Source organism: Lonchura striata, chromosome 4 (genome assembly GCF_050655825.1).
Source record: "Lonchura striata isolate lonStrDom1 chromosome 4, ASM5065582v1, whole genome shotgun sequence".
NCBI lineage: Eukaryota > Metazoa > Chordata > Aves > Passeriformes > Estrildidae > Lonchura > Lonchura striata.
Genome location: NC_140706.1, coordinates 68298705 through 68314591, shown reverse-complemented (window position 1 = coordinate 68314591; position 15887 = coordinate 68298705). Strand labels below are relative to the sequence as shown.

The window sequence follows — 15887 nt, the reverse complement described above, 5'->3', positions numbered from 1 at the left end:
ACCAATGTTTCTTTTTCTAAGGGCGAAATCCTAGATGACTTCAATGAAATTGCTTTTGCCACCCCACTGAACACTGTAGCCCTTGAAAGCTACCTGAAAAAATTGTATAGTCAGGCTAATATACAATGAATAAGAGGAAAATATCTTGTGTTTATTCCTGCACCTACAGGAAGAAAAGTTTAAAAAAGGTGGCTGTACTCTCTGAAAGTGTCCACAGCTAACTGAGAGGAGGAGGAAAAAGGTCAAACTTGAGCAGAAATGCTAGGCAGTTTTTTTTAACCTAGGTAAAATAAACCACTACTTAACATTCCCATTGCTTCTGAAGCCTCACTTGGAGCTTTTAAGATGAAAAAAGACAGTGATGTTTTTTTTCAGACAGGATCCATTTTCTTTGCCTTTCATTCATGCCTTCTAATGTCCTCAATTTACATGTATGAATTTTAGGCTGTATTCAGGATGTGGGAATGAGATCAATTGGATGAGTAAGCTTCATGTGACTGCTTGCTACAGACTATATGAGGAAAACACTGCTGGAGTGTGTTTAAAAGAAATGTTGTGGGAACCAGGTGTTCATGGTAGGGAAGATTTGAGCACTGGAATGGAGTTGGATAAAGTTCCCCATAAGAAAACACATTCTCATGTGGTTTACTGCAAGATGAAGATATATTTTTCATTTGTTCTGCTCTTGTTTTGGATCATTTTGTGGCAATACGGCTGAGCATGCAGCCTAGAGCACTTGGGCTAAAGGGCTTCCCTTCAGAAGCCATAGCAAATGCATATAATTGCTATTTGATGTCACAAATAATAAAAATACTACTTACCTTTTCTCTGGTTCTTCTCCACCTTCACGGCACTCCATCCTACCAGGGTGTTTTCTTCAACTCCTGCAGAATTATGCAGAGCATTGAGCCAATCACTCAATGAAAAAGCACTGCTCCTGAAGACAAGCTACTGCACGAACATCTTGGAATTTGAAAGATTTTTTTGTAGTTTCCAGGCAGAACTGCTTAAACATATGATCTGACAGCACCCCAAAGGCTTAGAGAATGTGGGAAAATCACATATTCTGAAGTAACCCTTACCTTACTTAATGCCTGCTACAGCCTAGGCAGAATAGGGCCCAGTGCTCCTGGTATCTTTCAAACTACATTTTCTTCTAGAAGAATGATTCTCTCTATCCTTTTTACTCCTGAGAAGAATAGCACAGCCTCAAACACTCTCTTCAGAGCTCAGTAATTATTCCACAACACAATGGCAGTTCCCATCCACTGGAATTAAACAAGTTTTTCAATTAAAATGGCATTATCTCAAAAGTGTCTTAGAGTAAGTGCTAAATGGTACTTGATCATATAAAGATTGTTTATGAAAGGCCAGTAAAACAGACTGGACCATAATAGGCAATATAGTGTAGTGCTGAATTAAATGCAGTGAAAACACTTAAAAGGAGAGATGTAGCTAATAAAGCACACCTTAAATTCTGTATTGGCTTGTGAAATTTTCTGCCTTAGACCTTACACATAATTTTATAATCTACCTTTTGCAAAATACTCCAGTAAGCACAGACACAGTTCCCGTTAAGTACATAAAGTTGATTTCACATGATGAACAGCTCCCAAAAAAGGAGAAAGATCCATGCAGAAGACAAGAGCAGTAATGACAAAATCAATGACTTAATAAAATATTGCTTAACTATTTTTCAAAAACCCCCACAAACCTTAGTATTGTACACTTCCAAGAAGAATTAGAGGAGGCAAAATTTTTTATGAAACATCTGAACATGAAGAGGATAACAGTTGATTGAAAAGGTTGTTGTAAACTTGTTCCAAGCATTAGGAAGAAATACGAAAGAAATTAGAGATCAGGTGTTCCACTAAAGCTACAGGTATGAAAATACTAATAAAAAATGCATATTTAAAAAAAAAGACACAATATAATTATTTATTTACAGAAAAACCACTGGCAATAAGATTAGAGATGACCCTGGAACAGGAAAATGGTAACACCAAAATAAACCCTTGTGTGTCTCTGTAAAACACAGATCTGTAGCTCAGTCATTGATGAAAATGATATGTGATGTCTGTAACACTGAGGAAAAACATTTCATGCAATTAATTACCTTTGAACATTTTGATGTCTCCCAACTATGTTAAGACTTTTCTTTTGGTATGTAGCTATCCACAAATGTGTTTTACCCTGGAATGGACATGTGCAAACTTGCAATGCCCTGGATGTTCTTAAGGATCTGGACATGTTCCGCCTCCTTTCCCTCCCAGCTCGGTGTTTTGTGTCACATCCTGAATGCACCTCCTTCAACCCCTCTCCTGCAAGTTTAGCACCTCTTCAGCTCTCCATCAACTCTCCAGTGCAAGCATCTATTTATTGATAATACCAAAGTGTACTCATAAACCCAGAGAAACATTCCTGTGCATCATGCCTAGCACATATCCTGCACTGCCACAAACAGCAGCAGAAAATCATTTGCCCTGGTAGCATTGTTATTCTAATTTTAAAATTCTTCTACTACCTCATTTAGGGCTTCCTGCGCTGCACCTGTGTCACTCTGCCTGAACTGTGTGTGGAAGGCTCTGTTAAGATTCACTGCTAGAGAATCCTAAAATATGTTATAATTAAAGCTCACAGACCACACTTACTCCGGGAGAAAAAAAAAAGGAACAGAAGAAACCAATATAAATCCTAAGGGACTTCTAAAGATTAGTGGTGAAAAACAAATCCGTGCTGAAGAAAGGGCAGAGGCAAACATGAAAAGCAGAGTTCAGGGAAAGCAAAAATATCAAAATGAGGTCATAATCCCATTTTGGGACACACAGATGCCTTTGCTTGACTGGCTTTGCAAAGAAGTAATGCAGGGATCAAGAACTGAACTGATGCTACGCAAAACAATGAGCAGAATGCTTTTTAAGTGTGTACAATAACAAGATGCATGGACACAAAATTAGATTTTTAATTGCCATGTTAACACACTGACTTTCAACATATTTTTACCCTTAAGTTTGTAGTAAGTATCCCTCAATGAATAGTTAAGAGAGAACTATGCAAAAAAGTAGAGCCATGATCTGTACGAATCTTTGAACAATGGATCAGATATTCAATTCCCTTAAAAAAAATCACAAATTCTATGGAAATTTTAAGAAAACAAGAGACAAAAATGGCATCCATTAAAAACTAAAAAGCATCCAGTTAAAACATCCTAATGCCTCAAGAAAAAACATTTTATACAAATCCTGTAGTAAGTAATTCCAATTTGTGAACATGATTCTACGAATCACTGAAAAAATGTGGCTATCTGTTGATCTGTCTAGCTATTTCTATATATGTACTTTTACAGAAGTCTGTAAAATTCACTGAAAATCTTGCCAAAGAATCACCAAAAAGCTGTTGGAAAACATTGTAGAGCGAACCTGCTAACGTAGCTTTGCTAGTGGGGTATTTACACCAGCAATATAATGGAAGAAACAGTAGCAAAAAGTAATCTGAGGAAAATGTATCCATTAAAATAAAATGGAATGCAAAAACAACAAAATGTCTTATTTAAATTAGTGAGCTAATTTGATGCCTGCCTTGTATTCCACAAAGTCATTTTGCAATCTGGATGACCTAAAGTAGATGCAGAAAGAGAACTCTACAGGGAAGTAATTTTATTTGCTATTGCAGAAGATACTGTTGGAAAACCGAACATGCTCTGAGGCACAGAAGCACTTTTCCATTCCTAGAAGACTATCAGAAAGGCAATTGGAAGAGAAAAAATACAAGTTATATCCATCAGCATGTGCCAAGGATTGATCCTGGGTGTGGCAGCACCTAAAAAAGCATCGCTAACCTAGAAAGGAACTGTGTTCGTGAAATCTACATGTTTATCCAGGAAAAAAATCATTATAGTGGAATATAAAAGGTACTTGAGCAACTAGAAATACAAGCATTTGTGGATACAGAATTCCTATCTCAAATAACAAAAGGAAACACCCCTCCCTGGCCAACATAATAGATTAGATAAAAATCAGAGGGAACACAACTTTGGGGCAGTGACTCTGGGGCAGGTGATAGATAAATTAATATTCACATAGGATCTTTGCAGGCCGAATGGAAGCCAAACGCAACTTTGAGGTGGATGTACGCTTGTGTGGGGTCTGGCTCACAAGTCACTTTTATGCCAGTGCTATTCCATAGGCATTTCAAGGAAAGCACGGCCAGATATCCTGGAATGAGAACTGGAAAACAATTGCTGGAAAAAACAAGCCGCGCTCATGTTAACGGGCTGTTAACTCCAAACCCAAGCACCTGAGGGGCTCCCTGTGCGCCCTTTAAGCCGAGGCCGCCTGTGCCCTCGAACCGTGAGCAGGCGGGGAGGGAGCAGCGGGGTTGTGGTGACAGCCCCTTACCTGGCCGCGGCTCGCCCCGCACCTTCGGGGATCCGAGCCCCGCTCCTGCTCCCGCCCCAGCGCCTCAGGCGCCATCGCCGCCCCTCAGGCGCCCCCCGGCCCCGCGCGCCTTCCCGCGCGCGCCCCGCGCACGCGCGCCGGCCGCGGGCGCGGCCCGCTCCTCCAATGGCCTCTCCCCGCTCCCCGCGCGCCCTGGCCGGGGAATATCCGGGACACGGCTCCGGCACAGCGCCCCGGCTGCCCCCGCACTGCGCAGGCGCGGCGGCGCCGGGCTGGGGAGGGGAGCGCGAAGGAGGAGCGGGGATCGGGGGAAGTAAAAGTTGCCGTGAGGGCGGGGCCGCGCCCGGAGTCGCCGCCGGGAGGGGGCGGGAGAGGAGCTGCGTGCGGAGCCGCCGGTGAGCCGGGGGTCCGCGGAGACTGAGGCGGGGGTGGGATAGGGGCTGAGCCGCGGGTCGGGCAGGGGGTGAACCGCAGTGAGCAGCGGTCGGCTCGGGCCAGGGAGCGGGCACGGTTGTGGCCGCGGTCCCGGCGGGACAGGCGGCTGCGGTGCCGAGGCGGGGACGGGACCGTCGCCTCCTCCCGGCCGGAGGGGCGGCCGGGGTTAAATCCCTGCCGGGGCTGCGTGGGTGGGGAACAGCCGCAGCTCCGCGGCCGGCGCTGCCCCGCCGCTGTGTGAGCGGAGGGGCCGCGGAGCCCGAGCGGGGACCCGGCGAGCGGCGGTGCGGGCTCGGAGCGAGCCGCGGTTAATGTTCAACGCGGCGGTCACATGCCCGCCAGCGAGTCCTTAGGAGCGCTTCCAGAGGCTGTCTGCCTGGAACAGGAAATGCCAGTACAGGTAGTGTTGGAGCTGTTTGAAATGTAATCAGTTTTGCGGCGTTTTGGAGGTAGAATTGTTTGCTGTGTGTTGTTCTACAGATGGAGTTTCAGAGGCATGTGGGTAGATGTATGCGAATATATGTAAATCACCTGCTTAGCATCTGGTCTAAGTTTACCTGTATCCCTTACTTTGATTTTCAATGCAAATATTTTAAAATCAGCTTTTCGGAGGAACCATGACTTGTTCTCTCAACGTGCATTTTCCCCTTCTCAGAATAAGTGAGTTTTACATATTTCTACTTAGTATTTTATTTTGCTCATGGAACCCCCTGCTAAAAACACCAAACAGTGAACCACTTAAGCTTTCCTAACTTTGAAGCTGCTAGGACTATTTTAAGAACGACAACTTAATCGTGCAAACAGCATTGTGCCTGATTGATGATGCCCTTCCACCCCAAGGCAATGGAAAATCCCTTGACTCATTTTATGATTACCTGCTCTTTTCTTATAGAAATGAAAGGGTGTTTTTTGGTTTTAAAATAGTGAGATTTCATGTTATAATCTGACTGTAAATTAGCCTTGTCAAAGGGTAAATAATCCTTTCTTCCCCTAACAAATTGTTACAAAGTAAGAAGTACTTACTGGTTATTTTTTTTAAGTATCAAATTACTTGTATAAAAAGTTATTATTCTTGACCAGTGGGATGTTGACAGTAAAAACAGAAAAAATATGCGCTTGACATTCATATCAAGCCTTGATAGTGCAGAATCTTTTTTTGGCCATACAGTATGCATGTTGTGCCACTGACAGAATTACTTGGATGTGTGACCCAGAGGGTGCCAGGGTATTGGCAATGTCCTTGCTTATTCCTTGGTGTATGCCTCTTGATAGAGTAAAACAGTTTAGTCACTGAGGGATGTAGTGATGGGAGCAAAACCTATTCACAGAGCTCTTCACAAGCTTCAGGGTTTGAGCAGAAACAAGTAGGAGTTTGTTGGGGCCAAGTTCAATGATGATGGGTTGAGGCTAGATCAGGATTTTAGATGTGTAGACGAAGCGAAAGGTTTGTAGAAAGGTTTGCATAGGATATATTAATGAGGAAATATGTGAGGTATAGTGATTCAGACATTCAAACTTTTTTTGACAAACCTGTACATTATGTGTGGGTTTAAAGATGATGCTGACATTACCATTCCTTGTAACTCAGTTTTGTCATTTTTTTTCCTGTTGACTTAAGAAATCAGAAAGCTTTTTGCGGAAGAGCAGAACTTGGTATTTTGCACTTCTGTTAATGATCAAACATCTGCAAAGATCAAACAACTGAAAAGCAAGGCAATTAATCTGAGACAAAAAGGCAAGTGTGAGTATCACTGTAAAGATGCATTCTATCTTTCTGAGGCTCGGGGAAGAGTACATTGTAGCCTTTGAATAATCGCATGTAAAGCAGTAGGAAGATGGAGAAACAAAAATCTCTGTGGTGTCTGTGTGATGATTCACTGTAAATGCTGGCCCATGTCATGGGCTGGGCATTTGTGTTCTCCAAGATCTTTACTCAGAGTTCCCATTGCAGCTATTTCTAAAGTCGGTTGCTCCTTGAAACAGATGAGGGAGGCTGAGCTGTGAACCTGTTGTTTTGGTTTTGATGCAAACAGGGAAGTTTTTATTGGAACAGCTTAAAGCAAAAAATTGTGCATTTACACAAAAGCTGTCTGAGATTGCATCTAAGCTTCTGGTTCTCTGTGCTGGAAGGGAACAGAGACATGTGACGTGCAGGAGCAGTGGTTTGGCATAGGAGGAACAGCTAAATAGGCAAGGGCTCCAGAAGAGACAATAGAGATGCTGAAAAAAAGAAAAACTCTGGGTTGAAAATCTGGGTTTGGAAGATTTTCTAGAGGAGATAACATCAAATACTCCTTTGGTGTCTTGGGGACTTGTTGAGTCAGTGACTGAAGGAGAAAGAATGTGTCAGACCAATACCAGCCAGTGGTAATATACTGGTATTGGCCTTTTCTTGTAGTGTTGTTCTTGTTTCTTCTTACATGTGTGGCAAGTAAGTGCTATTAATTATGTTTTTCTCCCTCTCTGATGTTTAAAATAGTGAGAATTTGCATTCCTGTTAATGTATTTCTGAGGCAACTTCCAAGGACAAAGACTTGTGGCTACTAAAAGCATTTACATGTATCCTATGGTGTGTGAGATTTGTTGACAAATATATTTAACACGGGGGCTAAAGGTGGAAGGGGACAGGATCTGTTCAGAGGCCAAAAAATTATGATTCTGCCTCATTCAGGTGGGTGTAAGAGATTATTCCTTTCAAATTTTGGTGTTTTTCTACATTTTTAAAGCAGCTTCACTGTTTATTTCTTTTTTCAAATGTAGGGAAAAAATTATTACAACCTCCAGCACTGTCACAATACAAATCAGATTTTCATGCAGTTAACAAAATTTGGCAACTTTAAATGACAATATTTGAACTGAAGAAAACACTCAATTCTTGCAATTGCAAGTTGTTGAAATTTTGATTAATTTCATTCTGTTAAGGAGGAGACAGTAACCCCAGTCCTAATAATATTGGCTCATTGCGGAGAATTTTAATGGTTTCCCATCACAGCTTTATTCCCTCATAATATATTTCATCACTCTTCATTCACCATTTTTGTTGTCTTGTGTCTAAATTCCTAAGTTACATCAGTTTAGGCATTGATTTCCCAGAGTTGTCAGGGTGTTGGGTGGATTTGCCAGGCTCAGCACAGAGGCATGAAACGGAAGCAAAATGCTGTGTGGCTTAAAAGTAACCTTGGCACTGGGCATGAGAAAGGTTTGCCATTAGTAATTTGTGCAACACACTGAGAATAGTGGCAAAGTGAAGCTGAGAAGATGTAAATAACTATTCTTCAGCCAAATTTTAGGGATGGAAGCAGTCAACAACTTTTAAACTTGTTGGCAGATTTCCACTCAATTTGACAGAAGGGATAGAAGGCTCAAAGATGATTATGTACTTAGAAAGTGCATGAAAAGAGGCAGCTGGCTGGAAGAGAGAGCCCTTGTAAGATGATGTGAGGAGCAGAGTTGGCTTATGCCCCAGCTAGAGAGAAAACTGGAAGAACTCAGCCACAAGGCAGAAAATTATCAGGAGCCCAGGTACTGGTAGTTCCAATGTTCACAGAGCCAACTGTTTATCTCATCAGTTTTATCTTGATGGATATCAGAGATGCTTAAACCCAAATGTGCTTGTAGAAAGTGATTGTTTAGGCAAAATATCAGCTGCACTGATTTCTAAGCTTCTTTAGTGACACTGCTTCTTAAACTAAAGAGTCTGTGCCAGCCACAGCTATGTGCTGAGGTGTACCAACCAAGCAGGTGATAACGTGCAGTTCTGCTGACAAGTGGATTTGTTGTTCTGGAAGCTGTAAAGGCAAGTGCCAGAAATTTTTGACAAGCATGTGTTCTGTCCTGTGAGGCTGCAAAGCTGAAGGTAGCAAGCTGCTTGATGAGATCAGCTGTGACTGAAGAACAGTGGCTGAAATTGGGTAAGGTAGAAGAAGTTAAATAGTAAATAGACATTTGTTTGAGAACCCTTGTTTAGTGTCTTTGATTGAGAACAGTTGTACACAATCAATTCCTGTAATCTGAAGGTTAAGAATATTCCTTTAATTCTTAGATGCTAAAAATCTTCTGTAGCATGTCATTAACACTGTCTGAAATAACTCTTTTCCTGAAATATTGCACTTAGTGTAGTATGGTTCAATCACAGAATATTTGGGTTGGAAGGGACCTTAAAATTCATTGTTTTCCAAATCCCCCTGTGATGGGCAGGGACACTTTTCACTAGACCAGGTTGCTCAGTGCCTCATTCAACTTGCCCTTGAACACTGCCAGGGACAGGGCATGCACAGCTGACTGATGGTCTATACTTTGTCACTCACACCTTTGGCAAGCCAAGAGCTTAAAAAGATCTGGTAAACACCAGTGGTTCATAAATGCTACAGTGCCCTTAGCAACACTGGCTTATCATAGACAAGGAAGAAGACTTCAGGCCTAATTATAGTGCTGTTGACTATTGGATTTGGGTTATGGGAGTCTGGTCCAAGTCCCAGTCACCTGAAAGCTCCCCCAAACTCATGGGAGGTGAAGCAACCAAAACTGATCAGCAGCATCACTTACCTGGTTTATGGAGCCATGTGTGATGGGGATAGGCTTGTCAGCAGAATAATCATGTTCTTGTTTTTTTTTTTTTTTCAAATGAAAAGTGAGATATTTGTCCAATTTAAACTTCAAACCAAAAGGCTTTCTCACCTTATGGAGAGGCTGTGATGACAAATTAACCCCATTGCTTCTGGCACCATTGTAAGGCTCAACTACACTGCCTCTCTTACTAATGAATGATAAGCCATGCACCTTAGTATTTGATGCAGTGGAGAAAAAAATTGCAGTGGAACTTCTACATATGAAAACTGCAATTAATATGTTCTTCAATTTATTAGAATAAGATTGTGTGGCAGATGGAATTATTTGTATTCATAGCTTTGTGGATGTGAAATTCAGCAGGAAGCATTTTAATGCAATGGGACAGTAACACAGAGCTAATCCAGAAACACTTTTTCATTAAATTCTTGCACTGAATTGTTATAACTTTTCCTGAGAGCCAGCCCAACAGCTAAATGCTTGGTGCATGGAGTATTAGTTGTAGGGCAGCCCTGAAATGCAAGACAAAATTACTTCCGGTAAGTTCTTAGGAAATGAATGCTCTTTGTCATTATCCTAAATTGCTCTGGATGAACTCTTGTTTCCAAAACAGAGTGTGTATTTGTAATAAGGTCTGAAGCTGATACACATTTCCACATTTCCAGCTACATTTTCTTCTCCTATTCTCTTTTTGGATTAACTGAAGTGAACATAAAGAAAAAAAAATTGTTACATGATGTTCTGTCAAGGTCATTTTCCAGCTAGATTTCAGACTCCTTGCTCAGTGCTGCCACTAATCACACTTACTATCTCCAGTATTATTAAATCAAATTACTTACGGGTGAGATACAGTAACATCAGTAAACAAACAGAACTCATCCAATTATTCATGGGGCAAAGGAGACTTTTGGTTAGGTTCCAGTTATGGATTTTATTTTTAAATACAAGCAAGTACCAGCATTGCCCTTAAATAATGGGGAATGGTTTTAGGAGTGCAAGACTTCCTGTGGGTATTTTTGAATATGACTGAGCAGTATTAGAGAGCTGTAGGGTGGTTTTATGTGAATGTGATGTTGCTTGTTCTGAGCTAAGCAAAGTTCTCTTCCAGTTTATACAGTATTCAAACTACACAATTTTTGTTTTTTAATACTCCTCATTAATTTTGCTAAGTTTACATATTGGAAAAAACTGTAGTGAGAAGCTGCAGGTTTTGAAGTATACTAATATGTCTGTAGTATCTCACATGCGTGTGGAATCTAAGGTGAATATCTCCATTGAAATGTGAGCCCAAATTTCCCCTCTTTTTTTTTTTTCTTTCTTTCCCACATATGCAACCCCAATTGTGTTGGTTTATTTTAATTTATTCTGTTCTGTACTGTTTCTCCAAATGTTTGTGTGGGTGATGTAGTAATGCCAAACTGACAGAATAATCCATTGTTGTGAGTGGATCACAGCTTGGGCTTTACATGTGGTTGTGGGGATGTTCTGGAAATGGACTCATTTAACCTTCAACATGCTCCTTCATTCCAACAATAAGGGAGAAAAACCCCTTATTGTTGGAATTTGAAAGTCCTGGAATTGGGGCAGCAACCAGAATATTCTTGCATTGCTGTTAGCACTGTTTTTTCTGGTTGCTTTGAGAATGCAACCAGGTTAATGACACATTTATGTAGTGTTTAGGAGACAGCACAAACTTCTGAAAGCTGAGTACTAACTGACAATCCATCCATAAAATGGAAATAAAAACCAGCATAGCTTTTTGAGTGTTGAATAAAAAGATTTATTTCTTAGTAATGTTTTTATTAGACTTGGAGAGTCAAAGATTGAATAACTTGTGTACTATATGGTCTTTTTATAAGCTGTTGCTGGTTATTAGGAGAATCTTTACAGCAATTTTATTTTGGTCTTTAGAGATGTGTGAGAAATTAGAAGATAATAATAAATGATGATAGATAAAACAACTTTTATGGCTTAAAAACAATTATTAGTTGGGGATTTTTTTTTTCTCTTTCCTGGCTATTTCATCTTGCCTTTAGATGTACAGGTTGCTTCAGCTGTGATCTTTATTTTAATTTAGAAGGTCTTTAGCATTTTGGATTTTTTTTTTTTTCAATAATTTCTGTTTTTTGTTTTTTTTTTCTTATTTCAGGTTCACTGGACAGAGAATGAAATAAACATGGTGTATTGGAAACTGGAATATATTTCATGGGTTACAGTTAGAAATAAAAAGAAGATGGAACAAAATGAGAGAACAGGAGTATAACACCTGACAAGAACTTTGCAGTTCTGTGATATATATATACATATAAACTTTCAACATAATACAACTAATGATTTATAGTAATACTTTATTGATATCCCTGGAAGAAGTCAGTTACTGTGCAACTTGCTTAATAAGAATTTGTATCCTAAGGACTTTTAACATGCTTTAACCTTAACTGGACACCTTTATTTATTTATTTTTTTAAGACTGAGGGTTCAAAACATTGTTCAGCTATATTTTTACTGGGAGACTGCTCCTGAGGGATGGCTCACAGCTACTCATGGAAAATGGACTTAAGCCCCTGAATGGTTACTACTGCACAGAGTTGAATGGAATGCCATGACTTTAGAAATATTATTGTAGAACCACCTTCTTTGCCTTGCACCCATCATATCCTTAAATATTTAAGTGTGAACATTTTGATTATAAACTCTGAAAAACAATGGCATGGGTGAAATTCCTAAGAAAACCTGGGGGTAACCTTGGAAAAGTCTATCAGCCTGGAAGTATCCTATCCCTGGCCCCTACAAAAGGCTTACTAAATGAACCTGGACAAAACAGCTGCTTTCTTAATAGTGCTGTTCAGGTAAGAAAAAACTTCATATATTAAACAGTTTTGGAGTAGACTTTTCTGAGTGTCTGTGGGAAATAAAAATGACAATTATAGGAATAAGACACTGTTATGAAGATAATTTTATTCAGCATTTAACTATAAAAGATTGAGAATATTAATGCTTTATTTTGCACAAAATTTTATTTGCATGCATCAAGGATATCTGAAAACCTTTTCTTTTCTATTTGAAAATGTGGGACTTAAAACTTTTAAACTTTCTGCTTGAATTTTAAAAGTAATGTTTCTGTCAAACACAGCAAGATTACTTCCAAAATTGATATGACACTTTTTTAGGTGGGGCAACAGATTGCTACTTGTATTGACTACGATACTATTTTTATTAAAATCTCATTTTCTCAAAATTAGTATGTGAGCCTGTAATACTGGGATATATCAGAATATTCACATATAGTGAGGGCTTTGATTCTATCTTAGGAAAGATTTGTGGAATTAGAGTGGGAGATACACTTGGTACCAAAGCAATATGACTTGGAATTCTTCTTATAATAAGGTACTTCTTGAAATGCTCAGATTTTGGATCTGAATGTTTTTAAATTGTACAGAATTATTTCTCAAACTGGCCGAGGGCTTAATAGACTGTACTTAATAGACATGTATTTCCTAAAAATTGGAAGTCTTAAAATTGGCATGAATTTAAAACTAGAAGATATGAGAGGTGTAGTGATGTGGTATATACAGTATCTATATGTATTTAAAATAAAATTATACTGTAATTTTAGTAGAGTATTTGCTGTTTGGCATCCAATGGGAGTAGCATGACCTATATTCTCTTGCAGTTCTGCTATTTTCACTTAGGTGCCCTAAAATGAAGCCTAAAGTAATTTTTAGTTCTAGTTTCAGACAATCCTACAACTTCACAACCCAGTGCTGTTTATCAAACAGTGGCAGATGGTTAGTGACTGCCCTTTTACAAGGAGGAATGTGTTCCTTTCTTTTCTTTTAACCTCTGCTCCACCTTCAGAACTGAGCTTTGGACTTTGGTTTTCCAACATATCCTATTTAATTTTAGCTTTTATGTTTATAGATAGGATATCTTTTTTCCCCCTGAATTTGCAGCTGTTGTCTTACTGTGCCTCTTGACAATTCATTTTTAGGGGTTTTATTTTTATTCTTTAAGTGGACAACTTTCTGAACTGCTTCACTTCATATGTATCCATGACATTAGATATTGAAAGCTGTGGGTTACTACCTTTTTGTGGGGTATCTTGTAGGTATTACCTTTTTGTTTCTACCTTATATACACAAATAAGGTAGACACATACCTGCGTAAGAACCAGGATTATTTTGACCAGTGCAAAAACATATGTATTTCAGCAATCATTTTGATAAGAGATTGTAAAAATATAATGTAGGACTTAACTCTTATGTAGAGCTTTAAGAAAACTGCTACAGTCCCTGCACAGAGTTTAGATTGCTGCTTGTTTCCTTGAGAGTATTTCAGCTCTTTTCCAAAATACATTGTTTCAAAAAGTTGAAAAAACAGATATAAATTTTCTAAATTTTAAGTGCTGAATGTTAAACTTTCATGTCCACCTCCATAACATACCAAACTAATGGAAAAAACCCCACATTTCCTGCAGCAGTATTGCTACTTAAGTTGTATTCTATGAGAAATAAAAAAACAATGAAAATTGTTTACCTTATGTTGTGTTAGACAAAGAACCTTCAGAACTGATTACTTATTTTCTCTTTATTTTTGTAGGTATTATGGCAACTTGACATATTTCGACGAAGTTTAAGAGGTTTAACTGGACATGTGTGTCAAGGAGATGCCTGCATATTTTGTGCTTTAAAGGTAGATAAAAAAATCTGGAAGAACCATATTTCACAATGAGGGAAAAATAATTTAAATTATTTTTTTAGAAGTTTGTGTCTGTATCATACCTATCTCTGGGTGACCAAATCATTCTTGTGTAAAGAAGCAGTTTAGTTTTAAGGACATTTTTAAGAGATGTTTGTAAGAGAAATATTTTCTTGTATTTAAAGACGAAATTGTGCAGGGTTCTGGGGTTGGTTAGAATAGTGCAAGTTATTTTTTTAACCATGTATTTGTGATATATAACTCTGTGCCCTATGTACTCACCTCAAAACATAGTAGTTAATTAATTTGGAAGGGTCTGTCCCCAGCTCTTTTGTACACTACTGGTTTTGCTTTCTTGACTCTTTAAGTAATTCTGTTCATTCTGCATTCAGAATCTTGGACATGTTAATTTCCATGCAATATATACACTGGATGAGTATAAACAATGACTTGTTTGTGACTTGAGTGGATTTTTTGGTTGGGTTGGGGTTCTTTTTATGCTCTTGGGCTATTGTAACTCCTCTTATCTGTTTAACAATGAAGGATATTTTATCTCTGTCAGCCTCTCCTATGAACTAAAATCATTGCCAATAAATTCTGGGATTTGGACTTTAGTGCAGGCCACTAAACTGAGCATACCTGTCTGCACACCTCCTTATCTGTACTGCTTGGTTTTTTTTAAGCTGGACATATAAAGCTATGTTGCATAACAAAAAATGACCGAGCAGCCAGAGGAGTGATAGGTGTTTTCAAAGCAGATCTGTTAAAAACTTTGTTTTGAATGTTTGCATGGAGATAGTGGCTGTAATTTTTGTCAGTAGTCTCTGCTTTTTGTTTTGAGAGGGAAGATTAAATACTTGAGAGACACCCTGGAATGAATCATGGTTAAAATACTTTTTGTTAGCAGTGAAACTTTGTTTCTCTGTTTTATCTTTGCCTTCTATCCAACAGATTTTAACCATAGGAAGTCTATGTGAAGAATGCATATCCTTATTTATGCTTTAGATGGTTTCTCCTGTCTTTAGTCTCTTTTGTTCTCCTTAAAGTTTGACGTAGAATTCTGGACTGGATAATACATCTTTAAATATCTGCAAATCTGTAATTCATTTAATAGCTTTTAACTTTCAGTTCTTTCAGAATCAACCTCCTTTACTTGCTAAATGATGAGCTCACTTGGATGGATATCACTGCCAAAAAGAAAAGTAGCAGCCAACTCTCTCTTCTGGGAAATGAATTAAAAACCAAGTGCAATTTATTATCATGTTCTAGAACTGCAGATATTGACCTTTTCTCTTGTGTTGTGTGCACTGGTTGAGCACTGAGCTAATTTCATAGCAAGGATTATTGGCATTCTATCTCATTTATGTAAGGTTTATAATTTTAATAAAGATATACTCCCCTCCTAAGCAGTAAATATTACATTATTTAGTGACTCATGAGTGATATTATGTGATGCCCTAAAAAATACACACCATCTGTAGACATGAGATACATATGGATGAACTGTTATTCCAGGGGCCAAATGAAAAAAGCTGTATAATTACAGAACAGGGCTTGTGTTGCCTCTGGGAGCTCAAGACAATCACTTTTAGTTTTGTATGTTGTTCTACAGGTTCAGTGTTTAGTTTGGTACCATAACTTCTTGTAGAGGAATCAGCAGAATACAAATGTAGTAACTTGAAGAGAAAACAGTAACTTTGAAAGTTACATGTATCTCTAAACATTATAAATATTTCACATATTTATGCAAGAAATGATGTGTTTGTGTAGAACGACAGTGTCTAGCCAAGT

General features: G+C 38.8%; 1 protein-coding gene across 7 annotated transcripts in view; it reads left to right on the top strand.

The window, feature by feature from the left end:
• Nucleotides 1–4643: 4643 nt before the first annotated feature.
• USP53 (ubiquitin specific peptidase 53) overlaps nt 4644–15887 on the top strand; it is a 28886-nt gene continuing 17642 nt past the window's right edge. The window contains exons 1-4 of one of the 7 annotated variants that reach the window (XM_077783050.2): nt 4645–4792; nt 6451–6567; nt 11548–12247; nt 13998–14090. In XM_077783050.2, the coding sequence (XP_077639176.2) occupies nt 12104–12247; nt 13998–14090 (237 nt within the window). In that variant the 5' untranslated portion in view covers nt 4645–4792; nt 6451–6567; nt 11548–12103. Of the gene's footprint in view, nt 4793–5056; nt 6574–11547; nt 12248–13997; nt 14091–15887 lie in introns of those variants that run through there. The other 6 variants (XM_021554974.4, XM_085579329.1, XM_085579328.1 and 3 more) reach the window with 6 other exon arrangements.